Source organism: Mandrillus leucophaeus, unplaced genomic scaffold (assembly GCF_000951045.1).
Source record: "Mandrillus leucophaeus isolate KB7577 unplaced genomic scaffold, Mleu.le_1.0 Scaffold39, whole genome shotgun sequence".
Classification (NCBI taxonomy): Eukaryota; Metazoa; Chordata; class Mammalia; order Primates; family Cercopithecidae; genus Mandrillus; species Mandrillus leucophaeus.
The window spans coordinates 2,634,957-2,648,867 of NW_012104142.1; the positions used below are offsets into that span (position 1 = coordinate 2,634,957).

General features: G+C 55.1%; 1 protein-coding gene across 2 annotated transcripts in view; it reads left to right on the forward strand.

Moving 5' to 3' along the window:
- UNC5B (unc-5 homolog B (C. elegans)) overlaps window positions 1–13,911 on the forward strand; it is a 97,166-nt gene that overhangs the window by 64,907 nt on the left and 18,348 nt on the right. For both annotated transcript variants that reach the window (XM_011991078.1, XM_011991079.1), the window contains exon 2: window positions 9,541–9,765. In XM_011991078.1, the coding sequence (XP_011846468.1) occupies window positions 9,541–9,765 (225 nt within the window). The remainder of the gene's footprint in view (window positions 1–9,540; window positions 9,766–13,911) is intronic.

Consider the following 13,911-nt stretch of genomic DNA (forward strand, 5'->3'; position numbering starts at 1 on the left):
AGAGTGAGACGGAAGGCAGGAAGGCAGGAAGGCAGGAAGGCAGGAAGGCAGGAAGGCAGGAAGGCAGGAAAGAAGGAAGGGAGGAAGGGAGGGAGGGAAGGAGGGAGGGAGGGAGGGAGGAAGATTGATTGGTGAGTTCATGAGGTTGGAGGGTTCTGGGTAGCTTAGGACTTTCTCCAGGGGCACAGAGAAGCCGCAGGAGGCTGTACACCACTAGAGGGCGGGGTTTCTCTCTTATGAGATCACTCTGGTGTTAAGAGGAAAGTGGGTTTTAGGAGCAAAGGAAAGATAGGGAGCCCAGGGAGAGGAAGGGTCCAGGCGGGAAGACCTGGGGTTGGAGACCTCAGCAGGTGGTGGGGGCGGTCGTGCAGTGTGAGGCATATCTTCCAGGTTCATCTGGCAGCACCAGGTCCCTCCAGCAGCACGAACTGGAAGTGGGGTGAAGTAAAGGGAGCTACCAGGCACCCTCCCCAGATGGGACCTGAACAACTGGGCACTTGGTAGAGTCTAAGATTGCAGCTCAAACTCACCCCATGCCAACCCTGGGTCAGGGAGAGGTGACCTTTAAAATAGCAGGTCTGAGTCACAGGTGGGGAGCCTGCCATTGCCTTAGGGGGACAGCAGCATTGACACAGGCCCACCCTGAGAAAGGCGCCGCGGTCCCAGCCTGGGCAGGGCTCTCAGGGTGTCCCTGGAGATAGCTGTGGATATAACCTGGCTGAGCATGTGTGGGCCTGTTGGTGTGAGCGTGTGTGTCTGAGGGGGCTTGCCACCTGTCACTGAGTGGGGGGCCAGGCTGGCCCCAGGCCTTACCCCTGGATCTCGGTTTAGGAGAGGCAGGTCCACAGAGCAAGGGAAGCCAAGTGCTGGAGTCAGGAAACTGAGACCCCGTCCCCTCCAGCAAACTAGTGAGCTCCTGAGAGGACAGAACAATAGCTGCCCCTGCTGGGCCCTCAGGGCCATTGTGGGTTTTGGTGGCTGTGACCTTGAACACGTCCTTTCACTCCTCTGCCTCAGTTTCGCGTCTGTAAAATGGAACAGCTTCGCAGGGTCATTGTGTTGATGATGATGTGCACTGTCTCGTTGGAACACACAGGATTTTAAGTGTCAGGTTCAGGAATATGCTTATTACCCGCAGGAGCATGGATGAGAGGGCTTTGAGCTCCTTGTCTGGGAAAAGAAGGGGAAACAGAATATCCCCATCTCAGGGCCCAGGCCTCTATCACAGTGACCCCATCAGACCTGAAACTTGGAAAAGGAACCAAAAATTAGCCCCAAGCCTGAGCCAAAGGAACCCAAAGCCAGAGGAAGGGTCTGGAGGGAGGGCCTGGAGGTGGGAGTCGGGGTGGCCAGTGACCCAGTGACCGTAGTGCCCTTTCCAGCTCTGTAAGCAGTGTGGTCCCCACAGCCGGGTCCGGGCTCATCCCAGCACTGCACCTGCCCTGGGGCCTTGACCCCAGCCTCCCATCCATTCCTTCACCTGCCCCACAGTCCTTCGAGGGAGACGTTTCAGAGGAGCAGCTGGACACACTCTTCAGGATGCAGGCCCCTGCCCCAGCTGGCCACCTTGGCGAAGCTGCTTCCTGTGGCAGCAGAGGAAGTGATGTCAGGGCACAGATGGGTGCAGAGGGTGTGGGAAAAGGGCTGCGTGAGGAGCCACCTTTGTTAGGAATGACTCGGCATCCCTCGAGCCCGCCAGCCCCCATTTGTCATCGGTAACGGCCATTGTGACCGCCTCCGAGGGGGCCCCAGCCTGAACCCCACAGCCGCAAGGAGCCAGGGCCAGATGGAGGAAGGGCTTTGTGTCCAGGGAGGGGTCCTTCCATGTGGGGTTGTGTGTTTTTAAAACATAATAATAAATGGGCTTCTCTCCCCCAACTCTCCCCGCTCCCCACTGGGCACATCAGCCACACAGTGAATGGGAGAGATTTTCCATGCAGTGGGAGGTCAAGTCTGGGGAGAATCAGCCAGTGTCCAGGGGCTAGAGAAAGACTGTGATTACTGATGATAAATGTGCCCAGCGTGGGGCATTTCTCTGTCCTCACCTCCCGCCTGACTCCTTCTGCCCTCCCTGTCCTGAGCCAGTCAGCCCTGGAGACACACAACCCTGCATATGGCTACAGATGCCCACCCCTGGTGGTAAGCCTGGGGGTCCCAGGCCTGCAGACAAAAGCCAGCGGTGGGGGTTTCAAGGCCTTCCCTACCAGACCACAGCAGCTTCCCTCTGAGGTCTCCACCCTGGGCAACAGGTCTGACCGGAAGTGGACCCGGCTGAGATGGATGGCAGGAATTTCCATCCCAGGCATGGGAATCACAGAGCCCAAGCCTTCACCCACAACCCTGCCGTGGCTGTACTGTCTTTCTGGGCCCACTCTCCTGCCTCAGTCCTGAATCAGCAATTGGGCTCTGGTCCAGCTTGGCTGTTAATTTGCTGTGTGGTGTTGCATTAGTCACTTCCCCTCTCTGAGCCGGTAGAACGCAGGACTCCAGGGGCTCCAGGCTCTCTGAACATTGACTTTCTATGTGTCTCATCTACTCGGGCTCAGGTGGTGCTAGGCCAAGGAAACGGCCTGTGGGGTGTCTGACCTCCCACACACAGTTCAGCTAGAGAATAGCTCCTGCCTGCTGCCACTCCCGGGCACTTGCATTGCCTGTTTGTTTGTTTGTTTGGAGATGGAGTCTTTCTCCATTGCCCAGGCTGGAGTGCAGTGGTGAGATCTCCCAACTTCTGCCCCCCAAGTTTAAGCCATTCTTGTGCCTCAGCCCCCCGTGTAGCTGGGATTACAGGCACCCGCCACCACACCCAGCTAATTTTTGTATTTTTAGTGGCAACAGGGTTTCGCCATGTTGTTCAGGCTTGTCTCGAACTCCTGACCTCAGGTGATCCGCCGGCCTTGGCCTTCCAAAGTGCTGGGATTATAGGTGTGAGCCACCGCGCCCGGCCCACAGTGCTTGTTAAGAAAGATACTTACATCTGTTTTCTCAGTTGACCTTTCACAGCAATACCCCAAAGTTGACAGGGCAGGAACTGCTAGTCACTTCTTTATAGATGGGGAAACTGAGGCCTTGAGAGGTCAAACAACCTCCCAAGGTCTCAGTGCAGTGCAGGGTGAGGCTTGGAACCAGGACTGCTGGCTCTTGGGTCAGCCTGGGCCCAGGCTCAGAGGCGTGGTAGGGGCCATAGCACTCCCTGGCTTCCCCTGGGAATAGTGACAATCTCTCGCTTAGGAATGTTGGAGCCGCCCCCTCCTCTCAGAAGACCCTCTGAGAAGTACAGTGTCTTTACATTTGTCCTGAACTCACCCGTTCGCCTCCTGGGCCCTCACTCCTCATCCAGGTGGGTCAGAGTCTGACACCTCTTCCACAAGCCTGTGTCTCCACAGCAGGCGCTGCACAGGCCTAACCCCTGGGAAGAAGCCTACAGATGGGCACAGGGCCTGCTGTGCAACCAGCTCCACTCCACTCCCAGAAGGCGCCCTGTTGCCCATGGGGGACACCAGGAAGAGCACAGTGTGCTCCCTGCCCTCCAGGAGCAGCCACCAAAACTGCGAAGGAGCCTTTGAGCTGTCTGACTCCAAACAGACTTTCCAGAAGCAGGAAGGTGCCCGCTAGACCCTAACCTGGTCACCTCATCCTCCTGCATTTTAAATGGGTGATGACATGAGGAACTTGTCCATAAGGAAGCCAGCATGGAGGTGAGGGGTGCAAAAATGTGTCTTCTAGAGAATATTTGGATAAGATGCCCTGGGAGACCAGGCTGTAAGCTCCAGACTGGGAAGTGCACTGTTTAGTTAGTTTAGAAGTTAGAATTCTAGGCCGGGTGCGGTGGCTCATGCCTGTAATCCCAGCACTTTGGGAGGCCAAGGCAGCTGGATCACAAGATCAGGAGTTCAAGACCAGCCTGGCCAAGATAGTGAAACCCCGTCTCTACTAAAAATACAAAAATTACCTGGGTGTGGTGGCAGTGACTGTAATCCCAGCTACTCGGGAGGCTGAGGTAGAGAACTGCTTGAACCCGGGAGGCAGAGGTTGTAGTGAGCCGAGATTGTGCCACTGCACTCCAGCCTGGGCCACAGAGCAAGACTCTGTCTCAAAAAAAAAAAAAGTTAGAATTCTAGCAATGGCTGGAATCTCAAATTGCGGCTGAGAGTAAGGAAGGCTTTTCTAACTATTAGGTCTGTCCAAAGAAGAACGTTGCTGAGAAAAGCAGTGATGAGTTCCCTGTCCCCACAGGTATGTGAGTCAAGGTTGGCTGAGGAGTTGATGGGAGAAGTTGGATGAGATGGCCCTTTAAGTAACTTCCATAGAGACCTCATATGTGCAGGTAAAGGCAAATTAGAGGTGAGAGTTTGAATGGCGCCCCTCGGAGGTCCCATCCACAGGTGCTGGTGGTCATTTTGATCTAAGGCCTGGGATGGGTGGGCTGGAGCATGGTTAGGAGAGCCCAAGGGTAAATGTTTTCTCCTCCTCCTTCCCCGGGTTCTACCCACGCTCTACTTTAAGACCACCTTATAGCAAAGGCAAGGAAAGGGACCCTAACTTAATTAAGCAAATGTGCTTTCTGAAGAAAAACATTTACTCAACTGGACATTTTCACACATGAACAGATTCCCCTTAAGGGATCTTTAAACCTCCAAGTGTTAGAAGCAGAGGAGGGCTTAAGAGACTGACTTGGCCAACCTCCTCATTTGACAGACGGAAACTCCAGGGCCTGGGAGAGAACAGCCACACAGCAGTGCCAGTCCCCAGCTGGGATGCAAACCCAGGGCCTCTGCCTCCAGCGATTTTTCCTGTCCTTCATTTGACTGTCTTGTTGTTACATCTGTGCAGGGATGTGTCCTCTTTCATAGCTTCTTGGCAGGATATCTGGACCATTCTTGGATGCAGCTTTAAAGGCAGGCTGCACTTTTGCAACTTAGGCCCAAATGAGTTCTACTATTAGGAAAAAACACTTTCTGTGGGAATTTTCCTGCCAGCAGGAAACCCAGACCCGGCCTGGCTGAGGCAAAGACTTCTAGGGGAGCCTATCTTAGATGCGGTTCCTCTGTAGAGACAGAGCGGCAGGAAGTCCTGCAGAGCGGCCAGGGAGGCGGGGCTGGGAGGCGGGGCTGAGAGACGCGGCTCAAGCCTTGCTTCCTGCCATCGACCAGGTGACCCTTCATGTCCCTTGTTGCCCCACGTTTTCATCTGTAAAATGGGAAGAGTTGTGAGGAGTAGCACGTAGTAGGCTTAAATGCCCATTTCCAGTTCAGCAGAGCTCAGAAGACAGATTCTAGTATCAGATTCCCTGAATTTGCCCCCTAGCGATGCCACTTACTAGCTTTATAGCTCTATACCAGTCACTTAAACACTTTTGGTCTCAGTTTCCTCATCTGCACTATGGGGATAATAATCATATCCAACTCATAGGCCTGTGGTTCCCAAACTGTGTGCCAAATTATCCCAGGGTTCCTCAGCACCCTCACAGGGGAGCCATGGGATATTTTCAATGTGGGAAACACAGTAATGCTAGATAGCTGTCAGACACTGCACCAACGAGTAGCTCACAGTTTCAATGTCCTATCACTCTGCTTTCCTTTATTTGGCACCATATCTTTGCACAGCTGGGATTGTGGCATTTGGGAGTAGCCCACGACAAACAATAAGAGTAGTGGTGTCCACTCGGATTCCAAAGTTTGAGAAGTTGTACAGCGCCCGACGGGTGCACACATCCCCATTCATAATTCTTTGTGGCTATTTAGGAATGGGATAAAAATATATTTTTTCTTTCAATTTATCCTAAGATTTCAGAATATAAATATTTACAAAGCTGTTGCGATCTAATACATTCCTGTTAGGGACTTCTTTTTGGCCTTGGGATAGCTTAAAAAAATTACTGATATGCTAAAAATCAAAACATTTCTGCATCTCTGCCTAGGGTTATTGTGGAGCTCATTGAGTTTATATGAACCACCCTCTGAGCAGCGCCTGGCAGGGTAAGCATCCAGGAACCCCAAGACCCCATTATTCTCCCACCCAGCTGGCACCTATGCAGCCTGGCCATGGGTCGCTGTCATCTAGCCCACCTTTCAAGCCTTCCTCAGTCACTGGGGCCCAAGCCAGGGCCAGGGAGAAGTGAGGGCTCTGCACAGGCCCTGGCATGCCCCACACTTACTCCCTTACTGTTTTTTGTCGTTGTCGTTTTGGAAACAGAGTCTCACTCTGTCACCCAGGCTGGAGTACAGTGGTGCAATATCCACTCACTGCAACCTCTGCGTCCCGGGTTCAAGCAGTTCTCCCACCTCAGCCTCCCGTGTAGCTAGGATTACAGGTGCACACCACCATGCCCGGCTAATTTTTGTATTTTTAGTAGAGATGGGGTTCCGCCACGTTGGCCTGGCTGGTCTCGAGCTCCTGAGCTCAGGCAGTCCACCCACCTCAGCCTCCCAAAATGCTGGGATTACAGGCATGATCCACCACGCCCGGCCTACTCCCTTACTCAAGTTGCATTCACTGTGCACCTGCTGTGTGCTGGCCAGCAGAGTCCACTCGTGGTCCCTCCAGGCAGGAACCTCAGGTGGGCCTTTCATTCTTTCGTATCTCCTGGCAGTCTCTGCCTCCAGGACACCTAGGGTATAGGGACACAGCAAGAGGGCAACAGCTACATCAAGAGCCATCCAGTGCTGCTGCAACAGACAGGCACAGAGGGGACACTTGGCCTGCGTCCCTGCCAAGGCCAGAGCTGAATCTTTGCACCAGGGCTGAGAGGAGGGGCAGGGTGGGAAGAGTGGGGCGGTAGGGCTGCCAGACGCAGGGCCTGCTGCACTAATGGATGTCTAATGTTTGCTTTCCTCAGTCCTGTCTGTACCCACTTTATAAATGGTCTGCATTAGAGTTATAAAACAAAGTCATAATACAGCCTGCAGTGCTGCAAAGCACAGAGGCAGCTGTCACCCCGGGGCTGGGGGCGGTACGGTTAGAGATGGGTGTAGGCACGTGACATGCACCCATGGGCCCCCATGCCCCTTCTCCTGTGGCTGTGACCCACCCCCAGAGGGAGGCTCAATCCCGCCGTCTCAAAGACAAGCTGCCTGAGGCCAGCAAGGGGCTGGTTCAGACCCAGGGGCCTCTGAGTCTGAAGGCAGAGCTCTGTCCCACAGCCCTCAGGGCTGAGATGGAGACAAGATGCTGGTGGTCAGTGGTGGGCATGGAGTCTGGCAGGTTCTCTGCTGCCCAGATGCCCTCCTGGCTCCATCCTGCTCTCCCAGAGCTGCCTGGCCTGGCAGGGAAGCCTCAGTGGCCATCTCAGGGTGTGCACAGCAACCAGCTCTCAGGCCACTGGAAGCCAGTGTTCAGCTCCCTGGGCTGTGATCAAGTCACTGTGTCATCTCATCAAATCCCCAAGCAGCCCTAGGGGGCTACCAGTTTGCCTACAGTGAACGTGTCCCTGTACCTGGCAGTGGGAAGCAGGTGTCAGAGAGCCCTGGCCTGGCCTCAGGAATCTACCTTGCTGTTCCCACATTAGCTGCCCGCTCACTGGGTGGCCTCAGGCAAGTCATGCGAACCATTTGAATGGTCTTCAGTTTCCTCTGCTTTGAAATGAGGACAGTTCCAGCCTTGCTGGCCCCTTGATGAGAGAGCCCTGTGGACTATGGAGTTCTGGTCACTGTCAGGGTGCTGTTAGGATTCCCCGGTGTGGAGACACCCACACCGTTACAGAGCTACATCAATGATAGGTGGTGTGGAGTCTGAGACAACAGCCCAAACGGTGAAGTCTTTTCTCAGGTTCAAACTTTTGATCTGCCACTTGTTAGCTGTGTGAACTTGGACAAGTTGCTTAACCTCCCTGAGCCTCCATTTACCCATCTCTAAACTGGGGACTAATAGAACATACCTTACAGGGTTGGTGCCAGAATTCAATAAGTTAACAATTTAAATTCCTGCAAACATAGCACCTGATGCTGGGTAAGCATTAGTTGTTCTTTCAATGCAGCAACATGTACCTACTGTGCGCCAGGCCCCACCTAGGCATTCTTGCATGTTTATCTCATGCGATCCTCAGAGCAGCCCAGAGACAGGGGAAGGGTGTCCACCTCTTGTGCTCATCAGGCATAACGAGGTAGGAGTTAAGGTTCTCTCCCTGGGCCCTACAGAACATGCTGGATGAAGCTGGAGTCATGTGTCATCTTGTTAGCTCCCCCGCCCCCACCCCCCATACACACTGGCCAGGGCCTAGGCCCCAAGCTGGTGATAGTTTATGCATTTTCTCCCAAGTTCCCCAGTCTCAGCAGGCTCTCCTGGTCCACAAAGAGAAAGCATAGTCAGACTTTCTGTTCTTGGGAAACTAGGTGTCCCCTTGGCCCCTCTGCCTATAGGGGGACTCCCTAGGGCCAAATATGGCCTTCTAGACCAGAGAACAAGTGCATGATCCCAGTGGCCACACAGGCCTCCCGGGACACCACCCTCCCCACTCCCTCGGCTGTAGGTGGGGCCTCTGGCTGGAGGGGCTGGGCAGCCATGCGCCACCCCACAGCTTCATTCACTGTGTCCTCTGGGCAGTCAGCAGAGGAGGACAGGCCCCCGACAGCTTGTGCCCAGCCACCTGATGATTTGGCATTTGGCGCTGGAAAATTCGTTTTCGGAGGTGGATTGTAAACCAGCAGCTCAGCGGCCCGGTTTCCCGACTTCTGGGCACTGGCGGTGGCCACACCCCTCTTCCTGTTTGTCTCACCTCCTGAGGTGCAGTTCTTTCCAGGGAGACTGGGTGGGCCAGGATTTCCATTTGGCCCCCTTCATGGGAGGAGATTGCCACAGGCACAGCCTCGTCTGCTCTGAAGTCTCTTCATCCATTGTGCTAAGGGCTGGGGTGGGGGTTGGGAAGAAGAGGCCAAGGGTTGGGTGAAAGCCACAGACCATGGGAGGTGAGCTCTGTGGGGAGGCTTCTGGGAAGGAGGGCTTCCCCTGGGGTAGGAGACCTGCAAGGGGCCGAGCACTGTGGAGTCCAGGCCTGGTTCAGCCAGCTCACCCCACCCCTGCCCCGCAGCCCTGACTCCTGTCCTGCTTGCCAGCCTGGCCGGGGCTGCAAAGGGCAGCTGTGACTCCAGGGCAGAGCTGGCCTGGTTTGAGCTCCAGCCCCAGCCCCATTTCCAGCCCATTGCGTCTGGTAGCGTCACCATGAGGAACTGGATAGAGGCCGGGCAGGGACAATGGAGCAGACGCTGGGGGGTGCCCAAGGGGTATCCTCACCCAGACAGATTGCCTCCCCTCCCGGGACCTCCCTGGCCTCTCCATCTGTAATGAAGTACAATCGCACAGCATCTCAGAGCGGGAACTGGCTCTTTATAAAGCCTAGCCTCTTAAAAGCAGGGCAAGATGGGAAACTGAGGCCGCAGGAGTGCCAGACTTGACCCTGGTTGCAGATTGCGTCCCCAGCAGGGCTCTGGCTGCCCCACCTCTGCCTCCCCTGCCCTCTTCATCTGCGGTGGGCCCCCGGGGTGGGCGAGGGGTGCCACAGGGCCCTCCCAGCACACAGCCTCATGGAGGTCTCCACTCACTCTGCAGGCACTGATTCCGGCAGCGAGGTGCTCCCTGACTCCTTCCCCTCGGCTCCGGCAGAGCCGCTGCCCTACTTCCTGCAGGAGCCACAGGACGCCTACATTGTGAAGAACAAGCCTGTGGAGCTCCGCTGCCGCGCCTTCCCCGCCACGCAGATCTACTTCAAGTGCAACGGCGAGTGGGTCAGCCAGAACGACCATGTCACACAGGAAGGCCTGGATGAGGCCACCGGTAAGCCCACCCCACGTGCCTGGAACCCCCAGGACCCCCCAGGCCGAGAGGCACAGGCCTGGCTCCATGTGAGACTTCACACAGCCATGGTGCCCCCTGGTCCTCAGTTCCCCACCACCCACCCTGGGCTTCACCTTGGATTAGCATTTCCCCAAATGCTGGCCACGTGTCCCAGCCTGACTTTGGGACCATCCCCACTGCATTCGATAGCACCGAGTGCCCTGTGAGCCCTCACTCCCTTTCCATTTTTTCTCCATCCTTCTGCTTCTGTCAGGGAGCAAGTTCCCGTCAGGTGGGAGCTCTTGAGCCCTCCCAAACACCTGCCAATCTCCCTGTTTAACAAAGAGGGCAGGTTTCTGCCTCACGGCCCTGGCACCCCACGGCACCGACCCAGAATTCAATGCAATCGTTATTTTTACAGTCCCTTCTGTTTGTGGAAAGTGATACTGGTTTCCATTCACAATAATGATATGGCATTTCCTGCGTCGAAATAAATTGTTTTAGGTTAAAAAGAAAAAGTTGAGAGTATTAAGTAAATAACCGTTCAAGTGGTGCTGGGATGTAGCCCAAATCTGGAGGGAGAGAGGAGAGCAGCCGAAACTGGGAAATGCGAGGAAGTGTGGGGTCCCTTCCTTCTCGGATGTGTGGGGGACCCTCGGTACTCCCAGAGGAGGAGGCAGAGCCCTGGGGTTCCCCATATGTCCCAGAACTAAGCCTACCCCCAGGGTGCCCTCGAGTCTAAGTGAGGGGCTCTTGCTCACTGCCACCAGGTCCCTCTTGATAGTGCAGAGCCCTCAGGGTGAAAAGCCCTCCCTGGGGCTTAAGACAGGCAGGTGGGACCCCGCTTCAGTCACCGGACAGAGCCCACCCACCCCAGACTCGGGGCTCCCGGGCAGCCTTCCTGGCTTTTTGTTTTTCCCGTCTCTGTCTGGATCCTTTGCTTTCTCTTTCTTCGGCTCTCTTGATTTCGCTGCCTCTCCCTGCTCATTTCTCCCTCTCTCTTTTCCTTATGTGCCTGCTTTCCTTCTTTCTTTTTCTCTCCCTCCCCCTCTCTCTGCCTCAGTCTCTGTCTCCCTGACGTGCTGTGTCACTGTCCTTCTTTCCCCCTTCTTTAGTTTCTGTTTTGTCATGTAAAGCTCACAGATTTCAGAACCAGTCAGGCTTAAAACCATACTCCAGAATGTACTCAAGGTCACTGAACCGTATTTTACAAATGGTTAAAATGCTAAGTTTTATAGAATGTGTATTTTACCACAATTTAAACATAATTTTAAACAATAGATTTGGAGTCCCATGCTCACCCAAAATATAAAAATGGAAAAGGAAATTTTTTTTTTTGAGACAGAGTCTCGCTCTGTCACCTAGGCTTGAGTACAGTGGCATGATCTCGGCTCACTGCAACCTCCACCCGCCACGTTCAATCAATTCTCCTGCCTCAGCCTCCCGAGTAACTGGGACTACAGGCGCCCACCACCACACCTGGTTAATTTTTTGTATTTTTAGTAGACACGGGATTTCACCACGTTAGCCAGGATGGTCTCGATCTCCTGACCTCATGATCCTCCTGCCTCGGCCTCCCAAAGTGCTGGGATTACAGGTGTGAGTCACTGCACCCAGCCAGAAAAAGGAATTTTTAAGGGGAAACTAAACAACACATATTTGCCAGCTGCCCCCACTCTTTGACTGAGTGACCCTGGGGAAGTCACTCGACCTCTCTGAGCCCCAGTTCTTCTCTTTGTAAACTGGGAAGTTGACTGAAGGTCCTGGTGAGGGTAGAGCCAGGTGGCACACATAGCACAGAGCAGCATGCCAGGGCCCAGCAGGCAGTCAATAAACACCTGCTTCCTCTGTCCTCTTTCTGGGCTTTCCTTGGCCTCTTTCTCTCAAACGGTCCTTACCTCTCTGCCCACTGAGCTCCTCTGGCCTGTATCAGAGGTCAGCCATCGGGGTCTGGACAAGGCAAGGGAACAGTGTGCCTGCTGGGGCCCCTCACAGGCCGTTAGTATAGTAATAATAACCCTGTGATTATTACTAATAATAACAGCATGGCTCTTACTTCCCTGCCACCAGGCACACAGGCCCTGCCAGCCCTAGAAATTGGGGCACTGTTGTCCCCATTAGCTGCAAATAATGGGCAGAGCTTCCTTGGCAGTGGTGGGGCCTGATTCCACTTCAGCCTCCTACTCTCTAGCCCTGGCTTTCCCTAGCACTCTCTGAGGCCTGAAAACAGAAGAGAACGACTGGAGGCCAGGAGAGGCAGAACAGCCCCCCACCAACTTGTGCCAGATCGGGGCAGGCGGCCCAACCCTGGGTGTCCTGGTCCAGACATTGCTATGCTTGGGAGGGCAGTCTGGTGCTAGGCCTCAAGCCTGGGACACCGGAGGTCCCCGTCCTATGCTCCCTGCATCTCTGCTTGCTGGTGATCATGGACGAGGTGTCGCGCCTCCTCCCTGGTGGTGGTTTCCTTCTGTCCAGCTATTGGTGCTGCTGAAACCTTGCATGGGTGACCCCCTTAAAAGGGCCCACTCTTCCAGGTTCACAGTCTGGTAAGCAAGGGGCAGGGCTCTGCTCCCTGGGCCATGCAGCCTTGACTGTGGAGCCAGCCCCCGGGCAGCCATGGCAGGCAGGCAGTGCCACCCACCCCTGAAGCAGCCTCTTCCCTGGATGGCAAACCCCTAGCCACCTCCCATTTAGATCCTTGGCCATCAGGACGGGGCTGTCCCCCCTGTCTGGACTCCCTGCACAAGGACCCAACCCTCCTCAACAATAGGAGAGTTACAGCAGTGACTTCATCAGGAGAGGTCCAGAGAGGAGTTGTGGGTGAGGGGACCAAGCTCTAACCTGGGAAAGATGCCAGGGAGCTGACCGCTCTGCAGCAGCTTGCTGGGGGACTTGGTGCCTGCCACCTACCCTCTCTGGGCCTCAGTTCCTTCAAAGGTAACAGAAGAAGCTGGTTGAGATCCAGATGACCTGCCAGAGTATATTTGTGTCTGGCCCGGGCTGGGCGCTGTGGCGGAGTAGTCACCATAACTTGTTTAGAGTTTACCTTGAGAGTTTACTATGATGAGGGAACCGAGGCTCAGAGAGACTGAGTAACTTCGCAAAGGTCACCCAGCTGGGGTTTGAGGGTGGGGCCAGGACACAAACCTGTCCAGCCATCCAACCCTGTCCTTACCCACCATGCCACCAGCTGTGCGTACCTTAACAATCCATGGTGCAATGAGAGGATGAGATAGGACACATTGTGGCAGGGAGCAGCAGCTTTAGCAATTCTGAGACACAAGGCAGTCAGGGAGGCTTCCTGGAGGAGGAAGAGGCCTCTATAACCTTTGGGGAGGAACTTCAGATGAATGTCCCCATTCCTGGCAGGTTCCCTGCTTTCTTGAGCATGGAGGGCTTCGTTGAGGGATGGTTGACTGAAATCCTACTGACCCCCTTGTATAGGCTGGTAGGTCCTGTTATGTAGGAAGTTTCCCAGGCCCTGACCAGGGAGCCATTGAGAGATCAGGGGCTCCCTGGAAGAGGGACCTCCTCAGCTCCGCTCCCACGTGGCCTGAGTAGTGATCAGGGAGAGCAGGTGTCTCACCTCTGCACGTGCTGAGCCCCCTTTCTGTGCCAAGCCCTGGGCCACAGCAGTGAGCAGGACAAAGCCCCATCTTGTTCTCCTGCAGGAGACAGACATTTAACACATGAATGCGTCCATAAATAATCTGAGTCCAGCTAATGGTGGGTGCTGGGAGGAGACGAGGCTGGGTAGGGGAGTGATTGCCGCATAGACAAAGTTCGGGTGCAGTAGGGGGAGTGCCGAGCAGTGCTGGGAGAGCTGTGGGGGAGGCGCAGGGTGGAGGGGCCTTTCCTCGGGAAGTGAGGCTGATCCGAAATCTGGCAGGGACTGAGAGGCCACTGGGCCCAGAGGAGACAGAAGAGTTCCAGGCAGGGGACTGATGTGCAAGGGCCCCGTGGCTCTGTAGCCACAGAGCCAGGGAACATGAGAGCCTGGAAGACACCGGGTGAGGCTGCAGTGGGGTGGGGACGGTGAATGCACAGTGCAGCTCAGAGCCGCTCCTGGGGATGACCCTACAGGCCTGCAGGCCACTGAGAGCCCGCATGAAGGGTCTCATATCAGGGAGGAATGACACACCACTT